The sequence below is a fragment of the Petaurus breviceps genome, unplaced genomic scaffold, assembly GCF_028583685.1.
Source record: "Petaurus breviceps papuanus isolate PSGF00001 unplaced genomic scaffold, PetGlider_PUasm1.0 118, whole genome shotgun sequence".
Taxonomy (NCBI): domain Eukaryota; kingdom Metazoa; phylum Chordata; class Mammalia; order Diprotodontia; family Petauridae; genus Petaurus; species Petaurus breviceps.
The window spans coordinates 24,188,439-24,210,881 of record NW_027185616.1 but is presented as its reverse complement, the minus strand read 5'-3'; the positions used below and the strand labels follow the sequence as shown (position 1 = coordinate 24,210,881).

Below are 22,443 nucleotides of genomic sequence, written 5' to 3'. Positions count from 1 at the left end.
TTTTTTAAATGATTTATACAAAGGTAACTATTTCATTCTTGGTGGGAAAAAGGTCTATAAGTCAAAGAAATATCACCACAAAACAAGGGTGCGAAGATGGTTAGAAATGGCCATTGCTAGATGACTTCAAATTAGGTTTTTCTTGGTATTTTTTTTTGGTGTGGAGCTGAAAATAAGAACACTTGTATAACTGTGGAAATTCTTCTCTTTGTGGAAAATCTGCCTCTTGGGTTCTAGAAGCATCCATCTAGTACACAGAAAAATATTACTGTAAGTCAAGTCAATCTGTAAAGGTTGTAGATTCATTAAGCCAGAAAGCAAAGATAAGGATGTTTCTGGTTATACCAATTTGGATATTTCATTAATACCTGTATGGTTTGTCTAACCCTAGTAGATTTGGATGTGGTTAAACCATCTCTACATATGGTCAAAGAATCTAAATATTCTTTTTTAAAAAAAGGATCTGATTGGTTTCACTGAATTTATAAATAAATCCAAATCCAGATGAACCAAAAGCCATTTATTAAGTGCTTACTAGATGGGGGGGGGTGCTATAAGGTCTGCAGAGATATACAAAGGTTGGTAAATAACTCTAATCCATTTAAAGAAGGTTGATTTTACTATTGCCCTCTGGAGGGATATTTCAGTTCTTTGTCTGAATGTACAGATTAACCATATCCAAATCTACCAGGAATCTTAAGCATTGAGATGGAGATAAAGCAAAAAAAATTAAGTGCCTTCTAGAGGTCTGCAGAGCTATACCAAAGCTGGTAAATAATTCAAATCCCTTTACAGAAGATCTGTTTTACTGAAAACAGTAAAAAAAACAAACAACGGCCCCCTGGAGGAAAATCTGGATTGTTCTGGCTATAGCTACAGCTAGTTTAACCACATCCAGATCTAGAAGGGAATTTAAGCACTGGAACTATGGTGACAAGAGTCCCCCCCCCCCCCTTAAGAAGCACAATTACTCCCATTTACCCTTATTTCACTTCAAACTAGTATAGAAACAACCTAAAAAGAAGACATCATTCAACAATGGCCATACCGCCCTAAGAGTTACAAGGGAGAGCTACATAATAAGCAATGGAACAATCTGGTAACCACCCCATGCTGGTCAGTTCAGAAAGTGGACGAGTCCCTGATGAAGCAGCATCACAAGGCGCCTGGAGTGAAAGAAGCATCATTTAAAGCAAATTCAAACATTCAGTTAAACGGATCTCTGAAAAACCAACTGATCTAAGGTGAGATTTAAAAAAAAAACCATGATTAGTTTAACTAAGACATTAGCTCTGCTGAAATTTCAGATAATAAATCAATCATTTCATTCCCAATTGATTGGGAGGGAAACCAGAATGCCAAGATCTTTCTTTCTTCAAATGTTCCTCATGGCTTTTCTGCATTCCAGGATAGAGAGGGAGCCAGCAATCTATAAGACCCAAGGTAGTCACCAACTCTCTACCACCATCTACCAGTGGGACTCAGCACAGCAAAGTTGTTGCATTATATTTATGCTTGTTTATCAATCATAGGTACAGGCTTCCCTGAATGATAACATACCCACCTTTTATGCCAAAAATGATCACTTATTACTTTTAGGATATACCACATAAGTTTTGAAAGAATAATAAGACCTTCATGATATTACTTTTTTCTTCTCAGATCAAGAAAATTTTAAACTCTTAAAAACCAGGCAGGTTTCTTCCTTCCACACTTTATTTAAGGACTTCCAGATCAACAAATATTTAACTGGCGAATATATCTAGAGAGCTGCTAGAAGTCATGGGGAATAGAAAGTTTAAAATTTTAAATTAAAAAATTTTTAAACCAGGCAGGTTTCTTCCTTCCACACTTTATTTAAGGACTTTCATGTCAACAAATCTTTGTTAACTGGCTAACATAGCTAGAGCGCTGCTAGAAGCCAGGGGGAATATGAAGTTTGGACAAGGGGTTAGATGGCTATCCTCATGGGGCTTATGACCCACATCGGGATATAAAGACATATAAAATGAGATAGACAGGAAATGCCCATTACCTTGGCTGCCTCCAAGAGTCGCTAGTCTGAATACTTCTTTCAGAGTGAGGCTTTTCTCATTTACTTTTTTCATGTAAAGGACATTGGCTACCATGATTGCTTTTCTGATAGCATCAAGCATGGAAGATGAATAACCACCAGCAACATCTAGAATAGATTAAAAAAATATTAACAGTAAGCTCATGCAGATAAACAAGTGATTAAGTACATAAACAAGGGAGTGTCATGTAATAAAAAGCACATTGGACTTGGAAACTGTGGGCCTGGTTTGAATTCTGCTCTGAAAGGTGTGCTGCTATGGTTCTCTCTCTGGCTCCCTGAACACCGCTGCAGTTGGCTTATCTGCACCTGTCCAGCCAGTTGGCTTCCTAGACTCCCAGGGCAGCACTGGACTGTATTCCAGATACTCCCTCTGGCCATCTAAGCTCCAAAGCAGTTGCCCCACCTGGGCACCACCACCACCACCACCCCTTTTCCCTATGTACATTGCTGTCTGATGCCCTGGGAGACTGAACATTTATCTGAACTCATTCTTTAATGATTAACGTATCTCTACCACATCATGCTATCCCCATCCCAGTGATTTTGAGCTCCTGACTACCATTTTTCTTCTTCATTTTTCTTTATTTTTTTTTCTGGCTACCATTTCTCAAACCCTGTTCTTGTTCCCCCGCCCATACCTCTGTTTGGGTCCCTTCCTTTATTCTCTTCATGGCTCTCTGCAGACTGGCTTCTAATCTCATCATTCCACTGCAACCGCTCTCTCCAAAGCGATCTCTTAATTACCAGATCTAATGGCCTTTGCTCAGTCTTCATCCTTCCTAACCTCTCTGCAACCTCTGACACTGTTGATAACCTTCTTCTCTTTGAATTCTCTTGACTCCAGGTTATCATGATAACTGTTCTCTGCTGGCTTTCCTCCTACCTGTGAGACCACTCCTTCTCAGCCTCTGCTGGACACTCATCCAGATTCTGCTCATTAAATATGGCTAAAGTCCCACAAGTCTCTGTCCTGAGTCTTCTTCTCTCTATACACTATTTCACTGGATGATCTCATCAGCTCCCATAAATTCAATTGTCATTTCTATACAGATGATTCTTAATTTTATCTGTCCCACTCTCTTAACCTCTAGCCTGACATTTCCCACTGTCTCTGTTAGATAGAGACAACTAGATTTCCTGCAGACACTTTAAACTCAACATGTCATAACCAAACTTGTTACCTCCCTCTCCCCTGCAGCCCTTCCCTCTTACTACTTCCCATCATTCTCCCCGTTATCCAGGCCTGCCACCTATGCGTCATCCTGGACTCCCCACTCTTTCTCACTCTCATATCCAACCAGTTGCTAAGGCTTGATGATTTTACATTCACACCATTGCTTATGTGTGCCCCTTTCTCTTCTCTGACTCTGCTGCCATCTTGGTGCAGGTCCTTAATACTCACCCCTGATGACGGCAACGGCCTGCTGGTTGTTCTCACGGACTCTCTCCTCACTACCACCCATCCTTCACTCAGTTGTCAAACTTCCTAAAGCACAAGTCTGAGCATGTCATCCTCCCACACCCACTCAATAAGCTCCAGCAGTTCCCTATTAGCTCCAAGATCAAATATAAAATCCATCACCTGCCTTGTTCCTTATGTTTCGCAAATCTCACGTCCTCTGCAATTCAGTGACACCAGTCTCCTTGCTCCTCACACACAATACTCCACGTCTGGATTCCAAGCATTATGACGGGTTGTCTCCCATGCCTAGGTCTTCTCTCCCCCCTCATGTCTTCCTTCTCTAGCTTCATTCAAGACTCAGCTATAATTCTACCTTCTACAAGAAGCGTTTCCCAGTTCTCCTTAATCTTAGTGTCTTCCCTCTGGTATTATCTCCAATTTAAACTGTCAATATCATCTTTGTACCAAGCTATTGGCATGCTGTCTCCCTGCTTAGATAGTGTTCTCCCCCAGGGCAGGGACTGTATTTTACCTTTCTTCTCTCCTAAACACTTACAGCACATAGTAGGTACTTAAATGCTAGTTAATGACTGACAGTCTCAGGTTTCTGATCAGTAAAATGGAGATCATATTTATGCCACTTCTCTCAAAGGATTACTGTGCAAAGAAACACCCTGTAAACCTTAAAAACACTATGCAAACAGGAGCTGTTTGCATTGTATATATTCTTGAGTATTATATCAATCTCTGATGAGTTAATGCAAAAGTCCAGTGTACAAATAACATTTACTATAACATTCACTTTGAAAATAATGGTGTTAAATATGTTCTAATTTGGTTGGTAAGGTAAAGAAAGGAAATCATATATATACATATATATTCATATTATATATACGTGTATATATACATATTATATATACGTGTGTATATACATATATATATATACATATATATATATACATATTATGTATATACGTATATATATAATCTCCTTGGTAGAACTCCCAGGGAAAGCTTGTAAATGTAGCTTTAGAGATTTATGGATAATTTGGAGGGTATAATGAGTTTAAAATAGATCTACCATTCTTTAATCTAGAGACTTATCCAAGTCCTATTCTGAGTGTGAAGTGCCCACCAGAAATTATACACCAAAGTCCCCTAAACCTGCTAGAAGGGGACCCCTACCAGGGTCCCTGGAAACCACCTAATAGGCCATAATAGTGAGGGAACGTTTCACCTGTGTTACTAGAAACATACCCCAGATACAAGTCTGTTTTTGTTAGGTACCCAAGACTTAACTAGAAATGGTCCCCCCCGCCCTCCACCTTGGAGCCACACTCTGTTTGTTAGCAACATCTAGGTCTATAAAAATGCATCTTACAGAAGACTCGATGCTGTCTTCCTCATTAGGGAGACAGTCACCGCGGTAAATAAACATGACTATTAAATTTCAATTGGCATTGCTGTCCTGTTTTCTCGGTTTTCCACTACAAGCATAATTTATAAAAAACTAAAATCAGAGTTCTATAAAATTAATTTTCAAGACAGATTTTCTTTAGAAATTAGTATATAGCACAGTTCTGATAATAGATAACTGTTGTGCATTAGCATTCTGATTTAATGCACAAACCATTTAAGTGATTAAAGCAAAGTACTTTAACATAATTAAGTTGGACTATCTTTGACAAAAATTATTTTAAATATTATTTTAAATTAATTTAATAAATTAATGGCAGAAAACTTATTATACTCTTGGTCAGGAAAATATCTCTATATGGAGAATGAAGTATGCTTTATAATTCATTGGAAACTGTCTTTTGTAGTGAGAATTGTAAAACTGTGAATAGTGCCTTCTTGTGGCATGGAGGTAACCCTGAGATCTCAAAGAGAAATATAAATGACAGGTCTCAAAGATTTTGTACTTACTTGTTTCTCCTTCTTTTGTGGGAAGAAAAAACATAGAAAAATATTCTGAGGAATGGAAGAAGCTAGCTGGGGAAAATCATGTTGAAAGTTAAATCATATGCTGTACATGTCAAGGATTAGGCATGTAATTGTGGAATTGGAAAAAGAAGGCAAAGTTTGGAACAGCTGTTGTGGGGAAAAGCATAAGAAATTAATGAAAATAGGGTAGAAAACCTGTCAACAGCACATGTTTGGCTGAGGCCCGTGACCAATTTGTAGCGAGCAAAACCAGCTTGGCCTTCAGTGATGATCCACAATGACTGAGTGGAATAGAGAAATTGAATTGTAGGAGTTACCTCGGGATAAAGTCTTTGCAAGCCAAGAATGGCAGATGTTGGGGTGGCTAGGTGGCGCAGTGAATAGGGCACCGGCGCTGGAGTCAGGAGTACCTGAGTTCAAATCCAGTCTCAGACACTTGACACACTTACTAGCTGTGTGACCTTGGGCAAGTCACTTAACCCCAATTGTCCTGTCCTCCCCCTCCAAAAAAAAAAAAAAAAGAAAAAAAGAATGGTGGATGTTTAGGGGGCCAAGGGATCCTAGGATAACTAGCAAAAGAGTTATTAGTGGAAGAGATAAACTCAGAGAACATAGATCAGTGAAAGGCCAGAAGGTCAGAATAAGGGCCAAGAACAGGTTTAGTGTGACTCAGATAGGGGAAAAAGTAAAAGAGAATTTTTTCTTTTTGCTTTTTGGAGAGGGGAGGGCAGGACAATTGGTGTTAAGTGACTTGCCCAAGGTCACACAGCTAGTAAGTGTGAAGTGTCTGAGGCTGTATTTGAACTCAGGTCCCTCCTGAATCCAGGGCCGGTGGTCTATTCACTGCACCACCTAGTTGCCCCAAATAAAAGAGACTATTATATTGGCTGTAATATTTACATATTTGATATAAATTCTTACATAAACAGTCAATCCATCACATATTGGTCTTCTTAACTTTCTTACAGCAGGATTTTGTAAGATTTCTTTCTTTATTTCTCTTTTTTATTTTATTATTTTTCTTCTATTTTATTTTATTTCTTCTTTATTTTCTCTTTTTTTTAAACATATTTTCCTAATCTTGCAGATATTTGTTACCTTCTCTGTTTCTCCCTGGATTTTTTTTTTTTTTTACTTTTGCCTTAGGTTAAATCACATTAACCACTCAGGACTTTGCCTTTGGTGAAGGCGTCACACAAACCAACATTATGTTAAAGTATCAGTCTATCAACCAACAGGTTTCTTGCCATCTAAACTCTTTAAGCTAGTGTGAAACAGTACAAAGGAAAGTGGACTGTTTAGTAATTTTTTATATAATCTGGACACTATAGATAGGAAGTGCAAAAAAAATTAAAAACAAAGACCCACTTGAGTTTTTTTGTCACCTAGGTGGTAAGAGTCCTGGACTTAGAGTGAGGAAGATCTGAGTTTAAACCTTGCCTCAGACACTTATTGGCTGTGTGACCCTGAATAAGTCACTTAACCTCTGCCTCAGTTTCCTCTTCAGTAAAAACAGGCTAATAATAGCATCAACATCACAGACTATTATAAAAATCAAATAAGACAACATGGAAAAACATTTTGCAAACCTAAAACTGCTATAGAAATGCTATTACATATAGAGTGCACTAAGGAACAATTTGGAACTGTGCCCAAAGGGCTACAAAACCATGCATACGTACCCTTTGACCTAGCAATACTACTACATACTGTTTGTATCCCTAAAGAGATAAAAAAAAAAAGAAGAAAAAGGACCTATAATGTGTTTATAGCAGCTCTTCTCTGGGCAAATAATTAGAAATTGAGGGGATATCCATCAATTGAGGAATGGCTGAACAAGTTCTGGTATGTGATCATGATGGAATATTATTTTACTGTAAGAAATGAGCAGGATGCTCTCAGAAAACCCTAGAAAGACCTGGATTGATGCAAAGTGAAATGTACTGTGTACAAAGTAACAGAAATACTGTAGGATGATCATCTGTGAATGACTTGGCCATTCTCAGCAATACAATGATCCAAGATGACTTTGAAGGACTTAGGATGAAAAATGCTATCCATCCCCAGAGAAAGAACTGATAGTGTCTGAATACAGATTAATGCATACTTTTAAAAAAATTTTTATTTTTCTTGAGTTTTTTTGGTCTATGTTTTCTTTTACAACATGACTATTATAGATATGTTTTGCATGACTACACATGTATAACCTATATCGAAATATTTGCATTCTCAATGAGGAGGGGTGGAGGAGGGAAGAGAAGGGAGAGAATTTGGACCTCAAAGTTTAAAAACCAAAATGTTAAAATTTTTTTTTACAGGTAATGGGAAAAATAAAATGCTAAATGTAAAAAAAATAATAATAAAACACATATACTCAGCACCACACCCAGAAATAATAACTGGCTGTGTAACCTTGAGCAAGTTACTTAACCCCAATTGCTTAAAAAAAATAAAATAAAATAAAACACATAGAGTTAAAGGTCAATATTAAGAATGACAAATTTGGGGGCAGCTTGGTGGTCCACTGGCCCTGGAGTCAGGAGGACCTGAGTTGAAATCCGACCTCAGACACTTAACACTTTCTAGCCATGTGAGCTTGGGCAAGTCACTTAACACCAATTGCCCTGCCCTCCCCCTTCAAAACAAAAAAAAAGAATGACAAGTTTTAAGAGGCCATACATGACCTCTGAGGCCATCTAGTCCACACTTCTCATGTTAGAGAGGAAGTGGCAAGCTAAACATATTAAGTGGTGAAGGCAGGATCTGAACCCAGGTCTTATGAGTTCAGATGGATAGCCGGAATGCTACACTGTCATGCATGAAATATTAAAAGAATGAAGTGCTCTCCAGCATATTCTATAGACACAGACAAAAATCACAGAGAATAAGACCTCAAAGGGTTCCAATTTGCTGCTCTGGAAAGCTTCTACCCATATCAATGAGATGACAAGTCCGTCAAAGTATCAGGACTATTGAAATGTCAACAAAATAATGGTCTAGGTACTCTCGGTAGAGATTTGGGTCAGACAGAAAAGGCTTGGATAGATATCAGCAGAACAGGTCCTGATGGTTTTATGCATCTGAAAAACAAGTGCTTAGCCTCCTACTCTTTCTCATTGTAGGTGGCTGGAATGAAACACAACAGCATTCTGAAAACCCTCCATGGTTTTTTCCTTCCTTTTTATTTTTTTGAGTCACTTTCAATCGTAGAATTTTCAGCTTAAGGCCATACCGACTAAGACAAAGAGATGCCAATGCACTTTCCGCCCAAACACTGGGCATGACGCATGCTTCCTAAATGAACAGCTCAACACACACTTAGGAGAAAGAACGAAAATGTACTATTCAAACCAGGAGGCATCAGTTAATCCATCAGCCCCCTATAAGGTCTTGTGAACATCTAGACTGGTGGAGGGAATACAGAAGGGAGTTTTGTTTTGCTGACTCTCTTGGTTGTCTGAATGCTGTTTGTTCATTCTGATTGGGTCAAATAAAACAACTTTAATTTTTCCAGAGTTAGCATTGGTGCTCAGACAGCTACTGAGAAATACCAAAAATAAAAACTGTTCAAATTTAGAAGAACGAGATAAAATACAAGCAGGAGGAAGGAACAATTCCAGGATGTTTGCAAATTGTTCTAACGCTAAAGGAATAATAATAGCCTTTTATTTGTTTGTTTCTTTGTTTTTGAGATTTGTTCTCCTTATTTAGCCTGGGTAGAAGTCAAAAGGCCACTCAGCAGGCCTGACACCACTTTTGATGGACATGGAAACCCAGACCTGGACCAGTTCGACTCTCTCCTCCTAAGGGGCTCACTATTGGGGCCAGAAGGATGGACATCTGATTGCCTTTATTGCTGCTCAGAAATCCTGAGCTGAATCGATCCACCAGCCTCAGACTCCCTGCGCAGCAAGGATTTTAGGCATGTGCTACCATGATCAGCTGAAGTACTACTGTGAAAGCAAACATTTAAAGGCACTGTGGTATAATGAGCAGGAACATTGGACCTAAATTCAGGAAGACCCAAGATTTAATCCTTCCTCTTTCAACTATGAGCTATAAAATGATGGGCAAGTCTTTTAATCCAACCTTTCCTGCCCCCCCCCCCCACGCCTCCGTTTCCTCATTTATTAAATGGTGAAAATAATATCTCTAGTACCAATCTCACAGACAAGGCGAAACATGTTAAGTGCTTGGCAAATCAGAGTTAATGACTTACTAACCTGTGCCCAGTCCAAGTTTCACGTTGTGTTTCAGAACATTCAACACATTTAGCAATCCACTGGAGATCCTAGAGACAGGAGAGAAAGGAAGTCGAAGAAAAGAGAATACATAACCTGCTCCTTCTCCTTCCTTCCTTTCTTCTTTCCTTCTCTCTCTCTGCTTCCCTCTCTTTTCATCTCTCCCACTCAGTCTCTATCCTTCCCTCTTCCCCCCTCCTTCCTTTTCATTCTCTCCCTGTCTCTCTCCTCTCTCTCCCCTCATCTCTTCCACTCTCTTTCTCACTTTGTGTCTGTCTCTCTGTCTCCCCATTCACCAACATTATCCAGACAAAGCTACTGCTTTAATGTTTAGGAGGCAAGAAGGGCCCAAGTTAAATCAAGCGTGGGAAAGTTTTCCAGGATCCGGGAGAAAGAAGGATGGCCAATCACAAAAGCCCAGCTCTGGGGCTGGGCCATTTTGCCAGTCAACCTTCAGGAAGGAAATGAAACAGCATTATAATAGTAAGAGAAGAATGGAGTAGGGATGGGTGAAAGAGAGGAGAAGAAAGTCACTTGAATGGAAGAATAAGTAAGTACCTTTTGAAATCAAGCCCCAAAAGCTACCTAGCCTATATTGATTTGTTTCTTTGGGTCAGTCCATTTGTCCTAAGATATAAAAACTTCATTTTGTTCCATCTTGATCTTGGGCCCTAAGGGTCTTATTAGAACATATACTGTTTTTTTTTCTTTTTTGGAGGGGAGAGGGCAGGGCAATTGGGGTTAAGTGACTAGCCCAAGGTCACATGGCTAGTGTGTCAAGTGTTTGAGGTTGGATTTGAACTCAGGTCCTTGACTCCAGAGCCGGTGCTCTATTCACTGTGCCACCTAGTCATCCCTAAAGGCTTTTTTTTTTTGCTTTTTGGAGGGCAATTGGGGTTAAGTGACTTGCCCAAGGTCACACAGCTAGTTTTTGTGTTAAGTGTCTGAGGCCGGATTTGAACTCGGGTCCTCCTGACTCCAGGGCTGGTGCTCTATTCACTGTGCCACCTAGCCACCCCTGAACATATACTGTTGATGATTTAGAATGAATATAGCCTTTAGTTGAGGAGATTTAATGGGGATAAACTGAATGAACTAAGGTGCATTTGGGGGCAAATTTTATATAAATCAGTCTCAAGAAGGGAGGGTAGCCTCTTCAGATTTGATGGACTCTAGGGAGGAGTAGTTATCATCTGTACAAACATATGTGTTGTAAAAGACAGGTGGCACAATGGATCGAGTGTTGGACCTGCTGTCATGGAAACTTGAGCTTGATCCTTACTCAGATACTCACTGGCTGTGTGATTTGGGGCAAATCACTTAACCTTAGCCTCAGTTTCCTCGCCTGTAAAATGAAGATAACAATAGCACCAACCTCACGGTGGTTGTGAAGATCAAGTGAGATACTCTGTATTATAAACCTTAGCTATATACATGCTATTATTATGAATTCCCAGTATATATTAATGGGGCATTGCTTTAAAGTAATTTTTTTTATCTTGCTTCTCATTAACCCTGCCAAGTATTTCATGTCACTGACCTAGGTGCATTCCCATGAATGAGAACCTGGGGATTTGCCCCTGTATATCCTTGTGAAATGTTTGTTTATTTACTAAGAGGATTTAAGAACTCTTTTTTTTTTTTGGCCTTATTGATTCATTCTCTCCAGCAAGGGAACTTTCATTTGGAGCTAGTCTATGCCTGACCTAACACGCTTGTTTTAAAGTATTACTCACTCTGAATGAAAGGTTATTTGCCAAGTCAAAAGAAAAGCCAGTGCATCTGAGTAGCAGACGTGATGAGCCAGGGATTGAGAATTTTAATTTTTCCCATGAGGAAAATCTATAAGAGGATGGAGGGTGGAAGGGTGGAAGACCAAATAAAACAATTCATAGGCTGGATTCTGGTACTTATTAGCCCCAGTTTAAGTGTGATATTTATAGTTTCTAAGAGGACAAAGTAAGACATAACAAGAAATAACCCTTGTGATCTTTAATAGATTACTTAGGATAGGGCAGAGAGAAAATCTAGATAAGTTCCAGATGCATGGGGTTGCAGGGTTCTGAAAGAGTTGACTTAGACAGATTAGCTGACTCGGAGAGCCACAATAGATTCTAAAGTCCTGTGCAAATCAGTCCAACAGCATCACATATAGTACCATCCACCCAATTCCCCACAGCAACACTTTCTGTCTACATAACCTTATCTTGAAATAGGTAACATTTATCAAAACTGTTACTACCATTGCTTTTTAAAAAGAAAAAAACTTAATTTTCCCCCCAATTATATGTAAAAATATTTTTTTAACATTCGATTTTTTTGTTTTGAGTTCAAAATTCTATCCCTCCCTTCTTTTCTCTCTGGGATGGTAAGCAATCAGATAGGGGTTGTACACGTGCAATCAGAAATCTTTTACTACCATTACTTTTGGAAAGACTATGACAGTCAACTAAGTGCCCTAAAGCTCCATTCCTTACAACTCCTCTGAAGTTTTGTCTCTCTTCTGTGAGAACACAGGCTCTACGAGGGCAGGACATGTCTCACTTGTGAATTTGTGTCTCCAGCACCTAACTAGTGAGTGCCCTTTCCTTTCATTCACCGATCTAGGTATTCACTCCCTGATACATCAAAGCACAGGAGGCTAAGCGCCTCCCCTCTGAACTCACAACTCCTCAAACAGTTATCAACTTACGACAAGTTGGAATTGGGACAGTGGGAGATTGAAGCTCCACGCTGTTGGAATACTTGGAGCTCTTCATCAGAGAGGTAGCAGCCATGAGCCATCACTGTCTGGAAAGGAAGACGAATCATACAAGTTTTACCTCTCAGTTGTTGGGTTTAATATCTGCCAATTCAGCCAAGACATGGGTATGAGCTCCTATTTTTATTGTTATCATATTGGCAAGAGTATGTATAAACGGGGGTAGTTAGGTGGCACAGTGAATAGAGCACTGGCCCTGAAGTCAGGAGAACCTGAGTTCAAATCTGGCCTCAGACGCTTGACACTAGTTGTGTGACCTTGGGCAAGTCTCTTCACCCAATTGCCTCGCCTTCTCCCTCCCCCCAAATAGAGTATCTACAAATTACTTGCACATTATTAGTAAGGAATTTTTAAAGTAATTTGGGGGGGGGTGGCTAAATCTTGTCTCACAGTAACCCTGTAAATTATGACAAGCAATGGAAGGTTTCTTCATCTGTGAGACTGATGGGGCAGGACCACAGAATCTCTCTCAGAGCTTCCTCTGAGCTCTGAATTCTATGACCCGATCATTCCCATTGCTGCAAAGTCAGGCTCAGTTATTAACCCGAAATCACAGAGTGAATTCCTGCAAGAACTGTGGGGTTTTTATCTTAAATGGGACTTTCTGTAAAAGAAGAGGTCACTAGTGATCCAGCAGAACCATCTTCAAGGTAATTGTAGAGCTGTAATTTGATTTCATTTCTTCATTTTTCTTACTTTAGGCTTCAAAAGTCTTATGACTTGATGCCCCTTCATGTTTTTAGCTGAAAATAATTAAATTTCTTGGAAGAAAAAAAATAGTATGGGTGGAATCTCTGATAATAGGCATCTCTGTTTTTTATTTAAAAGAAACCCTGCTCTATAAAGCAGGCCCTATCTAGCATTTGAAACCTCTGCTTATCTCTCCAGATTCTTGCAAAATCTGTAAGATTTTCCAGAACAAGATCTTTTTCTTCAACAACTCTTATACAGAACAAAGTCCACATCAAAATACTTTTCTACTTTGAGCTGTCATGTTACAGGGATCACAAAAGTATTGCTGCAATCAAGTTTCTACAATTTGCATGTAAAGAAACAACATATGCAAATTTGAAGTTTAATTTGTGAATCACATGAAAATAAATGTAAGAATGTAAGTGGGGTTTAAATCCATTTGCAACCATTATGTTACTTCTGCAAAAAATTAGTCTTTTCCTCTTTCAGTGTTCATGTTTCCACAAAGCTGAAATTGGCATTGAATTTTTGGTTTTATTGGTTGAGAAAGTAAAGATTTTCTCTGTGGGTTAAACTACCCTGACCTTTTTCCCTTGTAGTTTAAAACACATTTAACCTGATTCTCTAAATGGGTCTAATTCCGGGGAGGTAAAAAAAAACAAACAAACAGGTGTGGTACTCAGAAAGTTTATTTCAATCCATTAATCAATAGACATATATTTAGCACCTACTATATGTTAAAAGCTGTGCTAATAACTTGTGCTGGGAATACAAAAAGAGGCAAAAGACAGTTCCTGCACTCCAGGAGCTTATAATCTAACGAGGGAGACAACACGTAAACAAATCTATACAAAGCAAGCTATACACATGCTACATATAATCCTATTTAAATTGGAAATAATTAGGAGAATTAAGAGGTTGGGGAAAGTTTCCTATACAAGGTAGCCCCTTCCTATAGAAGGGACTTAAAGAAAGCCAAGGAGTTGGAGCAGAAGATTTCACTATTCAATTAATTCCAGTCGCTCCAGGATCAAATACAAAATCCTCTACTTGGCTTTGAAAGCCTTTCCTACCTCTTCAGTCTTCTTACAATCTAGTGACTGGCCTCCTTGCTGCAAAATACTCCATCCCAGGTCTCCAGGTACTCTCATTGCCCATGCCTGGAATTCTCTCTCTCCTCTCCTCAATCTCCTCGCTTCCTTCAAGTCCCAGCTAAAATCTCACTCCACAAAGAGGCTCTCCCGAAGCCCCTTCCTTCTGAGATGACCTCCAGTGTGTCCTGTATGGGTCTTGTTCGTATACAGTTGTTTCCATGTTGTAGCTCTAATTACACGGTGAGCTCCTGGAAGGCCAGGTCTGTTTTCGCCTTTTTCCTTATCCTCGGCACTTGCACAGTGTCTGGTATATAGTAGGTGCTTAATGAATGCTGGTTGGCTTGATTTTTTGACTTTACATGGCTTTGGGGGGAGTATGAATAGCATGAGCAGAATAAATCTGGCTATTCATTTAACATGTGCACATATATACTGATGGTAAGTCATATTACCATTCCCATAACCGTACTTTGGGAAACAAAGGCTATGCAGCCCAAAGAATATTAAATAACTTGTATTTAAAATCTTATTATTGTAGTCAATCTTCCATTAGCTACATTAACGGCCATGACAGAAGCAATCTACCAGAGAAGGCAAGTTTTGCTTTGGACGGAAGTAATATGCCTTTTCTAAACAACAGTCATTTAATCTAATATTCAAATTAATTTAAATTCCATTAGAATATATCAATAGTTAGTGGAGAACTTAACACCTGCAGAAAATCCTCATTTGGATTTGTGAGAACTCCCTATATACCTATGCCATGCAACAATAGATATTTAATTTCAGAACAATATAAAAATATCCTTATAATGGCACCACAGAGCCTCACATTTACGAAGGGTGTTAAGGTTTAAAATAAGCTTCCCTCATAGCAAGCCTGCAAGGTAGGTAGTTATATTATTATCCCTATTTTACAGATGGGAAGATTTAGTGTCAGAGAATTTAAATAACTTTTCCTCAATTATGCAGCTAGAAAGCGTTAGGGCCAGAACTAAGGTTGTCTAAATCCAATGTTCTTCTTACTCTGCATGGTTGCATCTCAGCACAACATTTTTGTTAAGAATTACGTCTTCATAATGAGGGAATCTGACTTGAGAAAATTTCAGGTCAAAGTGTCTTAATTTTCTAGTCTGAAGAACATAAATATTAAAAATTGTGAGGACCACAGTGACTAAAATTTTCAACCCATTTAGTCAAATATACTCTTGTCTAATAAGTATCACCGAAGCCAGTATTTTACATTACCTTATCTGTCAGGAGACTGTTTTTGTCATATACATCTGTGTAATTCTTATAATCAGGAAATAAGTTTTTGACAGCTTCAACTTCATCAGGATTCTCACTTACATGGCTCTACAAGAAATAAAATGATATTTTTTTATACAACATAGTTTACATAATTAAACTTTCTATACAATAATGGAAGGGATGGTTTGGCTTGAATATACAAAAAGGATTTTCTAGGGAGTCAGGTGATGGAAATTATGGCTTCTCACATTCAATGATCACTTAATGAGAACAAATTAAAATCTATTCAAAATTGAACTCCAATCAAAAATTTTAAAATTCAGAAACTCATCAGAATAAGTAAAAAGTTTTCCCTCAAGATGAAAGAAACCACCTTTTTCTGGTAATTGCTTCATCAGAGTTCGCAGACATCAGAGAATAAAAGGAACATTATTTACTTGAACCAGGCACTGAACCAGGGGTCCAGAAAAATGGATTCCAGTAGTCACCCCTTTCCTAAACATGCTGTGTGACCTTGGGCTAAATTCCTTTACCTTTCCAGTTCTCATTTTCCTTCTCTCTGAAATGACTACATTTAAGATCCTTTCCAATGAAATATGCTATGGTTCTATAGCGCATAAGCTCCTTTATTTAGTCCTTTCTGGGGAAAGAAGCCTCACTCACTTGTGATAAGCTCCCTACCTTAAACCCAAACAACTCTCTTGCCTTTCTCTAGGCCACAAGACAATGTAAACCAGGCCTTGCACATTCTTAGGAAGGAGATTGTTGCGCAGTATCTAGATTAAAACTAGTGGTGGGTGTGTGTTATGGGCTAATAACCCAGTAAGCAGCACAACCATCTCAAGAATGGTGTTGTGGCATCCCCCTCATCAGCCGTATTTATAGTGTGCATAGTTATATCAAAGAAATAATGAGTGAGTGAATGAATCAATTAATTTGCATTTTCATCAATGAGAGAATCTCTCTTTCTGGAGATTCCAAAACAAAGGGGGCTGAAGGATAGGGAAAAAGGAAAGAGAACCATAACTCTCTATTTGTATTTTGACAGATCAGTACTAATCACTCTTCCACAGCTGTTTTGGTGGTTAGCCTTCTTTCTCAAGGCATAGATGTAGCAATGGTTTGATATCTGAAGTTCCTTAATTGGATAGAATTTCGTAGGGTGTTGCAGACAATTCAAGTAACAGCTCACAAAAATTATAGCGTTCAATGCACAAAGATAAAAAAGGGGAAGGCTGGGCAGCTAGGTGGAACAGTGAATAGAGCACCAGCCCTGGAGTCAGGAGGACCTGAGTTCAAATCCAGCCTCAGACACTTAATACTTACTAGCTTTGTGACCTTGGGCAAGTCACTTAACCCCAATTGCCCTACCTTCCCCCTCTAAAAAAAGCAAAAAAAAAAAAAAAGAATCCTTACACTGCCTTTGTCCTACCTGTCCTTTCTTGTAGCATCACTAAATTACTCTTAAGTGGAGAAATTTTAGTGCAATGTGTAATTAAGGCTTGATATTGAGGGAGAGGGGGAGGCTCCCAATTTTACCACAGCTGTAAAAGCTTTTAAAAGTGTTTTATCCAGAAATTGCAGCAACCTAATGATAAAGTAAGACGTAGGGTGGGTTTTTTGTTTGTTTTTGATTAATGCTTAGAACAAAAAGTTTTTTTAATGCATTTTCATAAGGTGAAAAATAGGTTCTTTTAGCTTTTCAAATGGCAGTGAGTTTTCCCTTAAAAGAAGACTGAGTGTGCTGGAAACGTGTTATATAAAATACAGCTAAGAAAAAAAGATATTAACAATCTAAGTCTTCCAAAGAGAATAGCTAAACAACCTCTTTTATGATCTTCCTCAGTGCGTTATGAAAATATCTTTGTCTACAAGATCATGGTGGATCTGCATTTCAGGCTAATAACCTGCCTAACAGATCAATAATTCCATGAAAAGACCAGTGAGAAGAGGGTAATAATGAGAACTCACATTTATGCAGTGCTTTAAGGTTTGTGAAGCAGTGATGCCTGGTTAATACCTCAGTTTCCTCACCGGTGAGATACAAGAGTTGAACTAGATGCTGGCTAGTCTTCTAGCTCCAAACTAATAAGATTCTATATGGCGCCCTTGAAAGAATCAAGAACCAATCCAAGGATGTGTAGTCCAGAGACAGCAGGCAGACATTGTTGGAGGTGAGACCATAAACACCTACCTGAACATGCAGTTGATGGTCCTTGGCTATATCGCCGAGTTTATGCAACAAAGTCTCAGAGCAGGAAAGGGCAAAACGTGGCGTCACAATGGGCTTCACCCTAGTATACTGAAAATAGCCAAAAGACATTGGATGTGAAAAACATGAAGATCTGGCCCTAGAAAACAACCCCAAGTCTACTAAAAAATGAAATGGGGCTGACTTTAGAATCACATAGCTTCTTATTTTTTTTTCTAGTTTTTAATTACAAACCTTGATTTTAAAATGTATTTATAACACTGGGCTAGGGGTGGGCATTACTGAATTAACTATGAGGCACTAAGACACCTGAATTCTGTGACTCCCCAAATTTAGGCTGGTAAATATATTCTGGGGTGAAACCATTGCTCTAAACCAATTATTAGGGTTTTGGTTTTTTACCTAAACATGACTTGTTAAGAATAAGCTATACCCAAAGAATCTACTGATGAAAACCAAAATCAGGACAATACTGCATGATCATGGAACTGAAGTGATTATAATTGAAAGAAAAGTTGTTAGCTTTATTATCAGAGACATAATCATAAGTATACTGTTTTAAGGCATTACTTACTTCCTTTTTCAGCATTTCATCAACAAACCTAAGGCAAAACAACAAACAGCAAATTAGGAAATGCAAAAATTCACAAGTAAGTCTACTCTTAAAATGCTAATGGTAACATGCCGATTTTTATGCAAAAAACCTTCTAACCTCACACAAATTTTATCACTGATAATTAGAAAGACAAGTGGTAATTACTATGCTTTTTCGTTTAGAACCAAAAGCATGCTGAGTAAAATCAAGTGAAAACATAATTATATATTCTAACATCCACAGAAAAGCTCTTCTTCCTTTGGGTTGTTCATGAGTGTTTCCACAGGACTAAATCCATTCTAGTATTTTAAGCTCTATTTTTGGAATATTGCGAGACGCGATGTTCCACATATAATATAGTAGTAGAGATTTAGTCATGCCTTGAGACTTAGAAGTCAGAGGGCTTTCTGTTTTCAGTTCATAGCAAGTGGACAGCCCCTAGTCAGTTTTCTAGTGAATCTCTTCACAGTGACAGGAGTTGGAGCAGGCAATTGGAATGGAGAAGATTGGTGAAGGGAAGAAGCAGAGACTGGTGCAGGGCAATGGGGCTAAGAAGTCATCCGTCTGTAGTGAAGGGCCTGGTGACAGGTTTAGCTACAGGCTGCAGACGAAGTAAATGAAGATGCTGGCAATGTCAACCAGAAATGCGTCAACTGAAGCCACCAGCTCTGGCTACTGCTTTTCTGTCTCTCCCGGAAGGACTGATAGGAGACTCAGTGGAAAGAGGTCCGGGCTTGGAGTCAAGAAAACTCATCTTCCTGAGTTCAAATCTGGCCTCAGACACTTAACTGGCTGTGTAATCCTGAGCAAGTCACTTAATCCTGCCTGCCTCAGCTTCCTCATCTGCAACATGAACTGTAGAAGGAAATGGCAAAACCATTCCAGTATCTTTGCCAAGAAAACCCCAAATGAGGACACAAAGAGTTGGACACAACTGAAAAAAATGGAAACAACTCTATGTCCAAATATGCCTTATACAATGCACAGGATTTAATTCACTTCAATTGAAATCCATAAGCTTTTATTTTTATTTTTTGCTTTTTTTTGGGGGGGGGGGAGACAGGGCAATTGGGGTTAAGTGATTTGCCCAAGGTCACACGGCTAGTAAGTGTTAAGTGTCTGAGATCGGAATTGAGCTCAAGTCCTTCTGACTCCAGGGCTGGTGCTCTATTCACTGTGCCACCTAGCCGCCCCCATAAGCTTTTATTAAGTGCTCGATACATGCAAAGTACAGAGCTAGGGTACTTGGGATATAAAGACAAAACCTCCTGCCTTCAAGACTCTTAAACAGGGGTAGAAGGAGGGACAAGATACAACATGTAGACAGATAAGTCAATATAAAATATATGCAAAAGTATATGATGTATTTAGTCAATTCAAGAATGATATACATACTGTAAGCATGGGATACAAATTCCACATCAATGGATTAAAAAGTAAGATGACCTTGGGTCCCAATCCATGTGTGAAATTCACATGCATAATAGCTGAAAAAGCCCTACATTTATGCCAGATCATTGCACGGTGGTCACTGGTTTGCAAAGGTTATTATTCCAAGAGCACGTAAGCTCAATCTTAAGTCCAGAAAAGTGCATCACTAAACAATGAAAAATTTTTGATCGTAGAAACTCAAGAAGGGAGTTAAAAGTGCTGGAGCTAGAGTCAGAAAGACCTGAGTTCAAATGGGGCCTGAGTCACTTACTTGCTCTGTGACCCTGGGCAAGTCTACCTGCCTCGGTTTCCCCAATTATAAAAGGAGGAAAATCATAGTACCTATCTCCTAGGACTGCTGTGAGGATTAAATGAATTAAGTACTTTGCAAACCTCAAAGTGCTATACGAGTTCTATTTTATTGCTATTATTATAATCATCATCATTATAATTGCAATAAGAATATTGTTATATCCATATAGATATCCTTAACATTCTTCTTTTCTAGGAGCATTTAGAAGCTGGCCATCTTCAGTTTTACCCAACATAACTGGAAAAAGAATTACTTTGGGTAAGGACTAGGAAGTTTTAGACTCCTGTGCTATGTAAATTTTTGAAATGGGTTATTACTTCTATGTATTTTGACAAAAAAATATGGGAATCTCTTTAGGTCTAGCCCTAGAGCAAGATCTAAGTTAAAAGAACTTTCTTCTTGGGTGAATACAATAAAATGATACACTTGTCAAATCATCAAAAGTATCATGGTGACAGCTCTTTCTAGGGACAGCTCTCATTTAACAGACAGGGTGCTAGCCTCAGAGGTGAAAAAACAGCCATCCAATAACAACAAAAACCCTGGGTTCAAGACCTGCCCCTGATTCATACTGGCAGTGGGGCCCTGGACAAGTTATTGATTTCTCAATGCCCTAGGTAATCTTCTAAGAGTATGAATGGGAGATGAAATGATGACCTGAATCAGGCAAATAGAGTTTCTTCATCCAGAAGATTCCTATGTCAATGAAATCATGGTATAGCTGTTACTTTCTCTACTATGGGCACATGGGGCACACCAATGTCATCAGAAACCAGAAAATTCTAAGTCTGTTATAAAGTGCAGCAGTATTACTCACTTGTGGCTGGGTTGTCGTTTGTTTGGTTTTTTTTTTTCAGTTTTATAGATATCAAGTATTTCTAAGGCTTCCAAACATTTTAGTACACCTATAAAAGGCATGGCTAACAAATTTCACAAAGGGGGCACAAAGCTGGAAGGCATCTCTAACATACTGAGTGATCCACACACAAAGATCTTGAAGGGCTAGGGCTTTTATGAAACAAATTACATGGCAGCAAGTTTTAAAAAGCCGCTTCCCTATTACATTAAGTAGGATCTGTTTGAGCCATTATGTACATATTATCCATATATGCATATAAAGTATGTCTTTACATGTTGTGGTGCATGCTTGCCTGAGTTCTTGATAACAGGCTGTGCTCTCATGCTTTCCCGGTCACTAATGGAGCGAAACAAGGCTGTGTGTTTGCTCCCATGCTTTTTAGCATTTGGTTTTCAGTCATGTTAAAAGCTTTCAACAAGGACAAATATGGCATCAGGTCAGCTACCGTACTGATGGTAAATTCTTCAACTTGAAAAGGCTACAAACCAAGACTAAAGTGGAGGGAGTGTTGGTGCATGAATTTTTTGTTCACAGATGACTGGGTACTCAATGCAGCCTCTGACGCTGAGATGCAACAAAGTATGAGTACGGATCAATTCTCTGGGGCTTGTGATAATTTTGGCCTAACACCAAAAAAGCACAGATGCTCCATCAGCCAGCACCATACCACCCTTCCGCGGAAGCATTGGTTACAGCAAACGGAGTTCTGAATGCTGTGCATAAGTTTACCTTGCAGTGTACTTTCTAGGGATGTGCACATTGATAATGAGGTTGACGCACACATTGCCAGAGCTAACTCAGTGTTTGGGAGAAGCAGACAAAATTATTTCTCCCTCCAGATGAATCCCAGAGACTGACTTCAGCAAGTTTCCCAAAGTTGGCGGCTTCCAGGGAATAACTCCTTGCAGCCCTTGCCTTAATATCCCTTACCAGAATCCTCTGGTACTGCACCGTGAATTTTTCTGACATGTTTGTGTAATACAAAGACCTCCCCCCTCCCCACCCCTGCCCCAACCTTCCTTGTGCGAAGGCATTCTGACTTCCGCTATTTGATCTAAGTGAGATGAAGGACGGAGCTGCAGCTGCTTGCTTCCTTTGGTGTTTCATTCTTGTCTCTTTATCAGTTCGGAAAGATTTAGCTGCTAGTGGAGGATTTGGGCCTACCAGGCAGATTTCTTCGATTTACCAATACCAACTATATTCAGAAAATAGCTCCCTTATCTATCTCCTGTAGCTAAGAATAAACATTTTTCTCCAACAAGTGTATGATTGTTTTTATATAGCCGCCTATGTTTTATGAATAGCTTTCTTTGTTTCACACATCATTACTTTGAATAATGTCTAGGTTATGAATGCTACCCTAAAAATGTATATATCAGAAAACTCTACGGCAGGTTCAGGGTAGATTGCCAACCATCCTGCAATTTGCCCCCGCCAGCTGGAATAAATGGGATACTTGCCCATAGGCTGTCTACTCTTAATTGACTCCTTTACTGTTATTATCCAGCCCTGATTTCAATATGCCAGATCGGTGAGTGAAAACCCTCTTAGGTTCCTAAAAAAATTCCAC

The 22,443-nt window shown here is 39.0% G+C and overlaps 1 protein-coding gene across 2 annotated transcripts in view; it reads right to left on the bottom strand.

Annotated features, from left to right (window-relative positions):
- Positions 1-22,443, bottom strand: part of GDA (guanine deaminase) — a 188,476-nt gene that overhangs the window by 12,512 nt on the left and 153,521 nt on the right. For both annotated transcript variants that reach the window (XM_069087093.1, XM_069087103.1), the window contains exons 6-11: positions 18,250-18,277; positions 17,658-17,765; positions 15,461-15,568; positions 12,357-12,454; positions 9,647-9,714; positions 2,036-2,182 (exon numbers count right to left, since the gene is read on the bottom strand). In XM_069087093.1, coding sequence (XP_068943194.1) covers positions 2,036-2,182; positions 9,647-9,714; positions 12,357-12,454; positions 15,461-15,568; positions 17,658-17,765; positions 18,250-18,277 — 557 coding nt within the window. The remainder of the gene's footprint in view (positions 1-2,035; positions 2,183-9,646; positions 9,715-12,356; positions 12,455-15,460; positions 15,569-17,657; positions 17,766-18,249; positions 18,278-22,443) is intronic.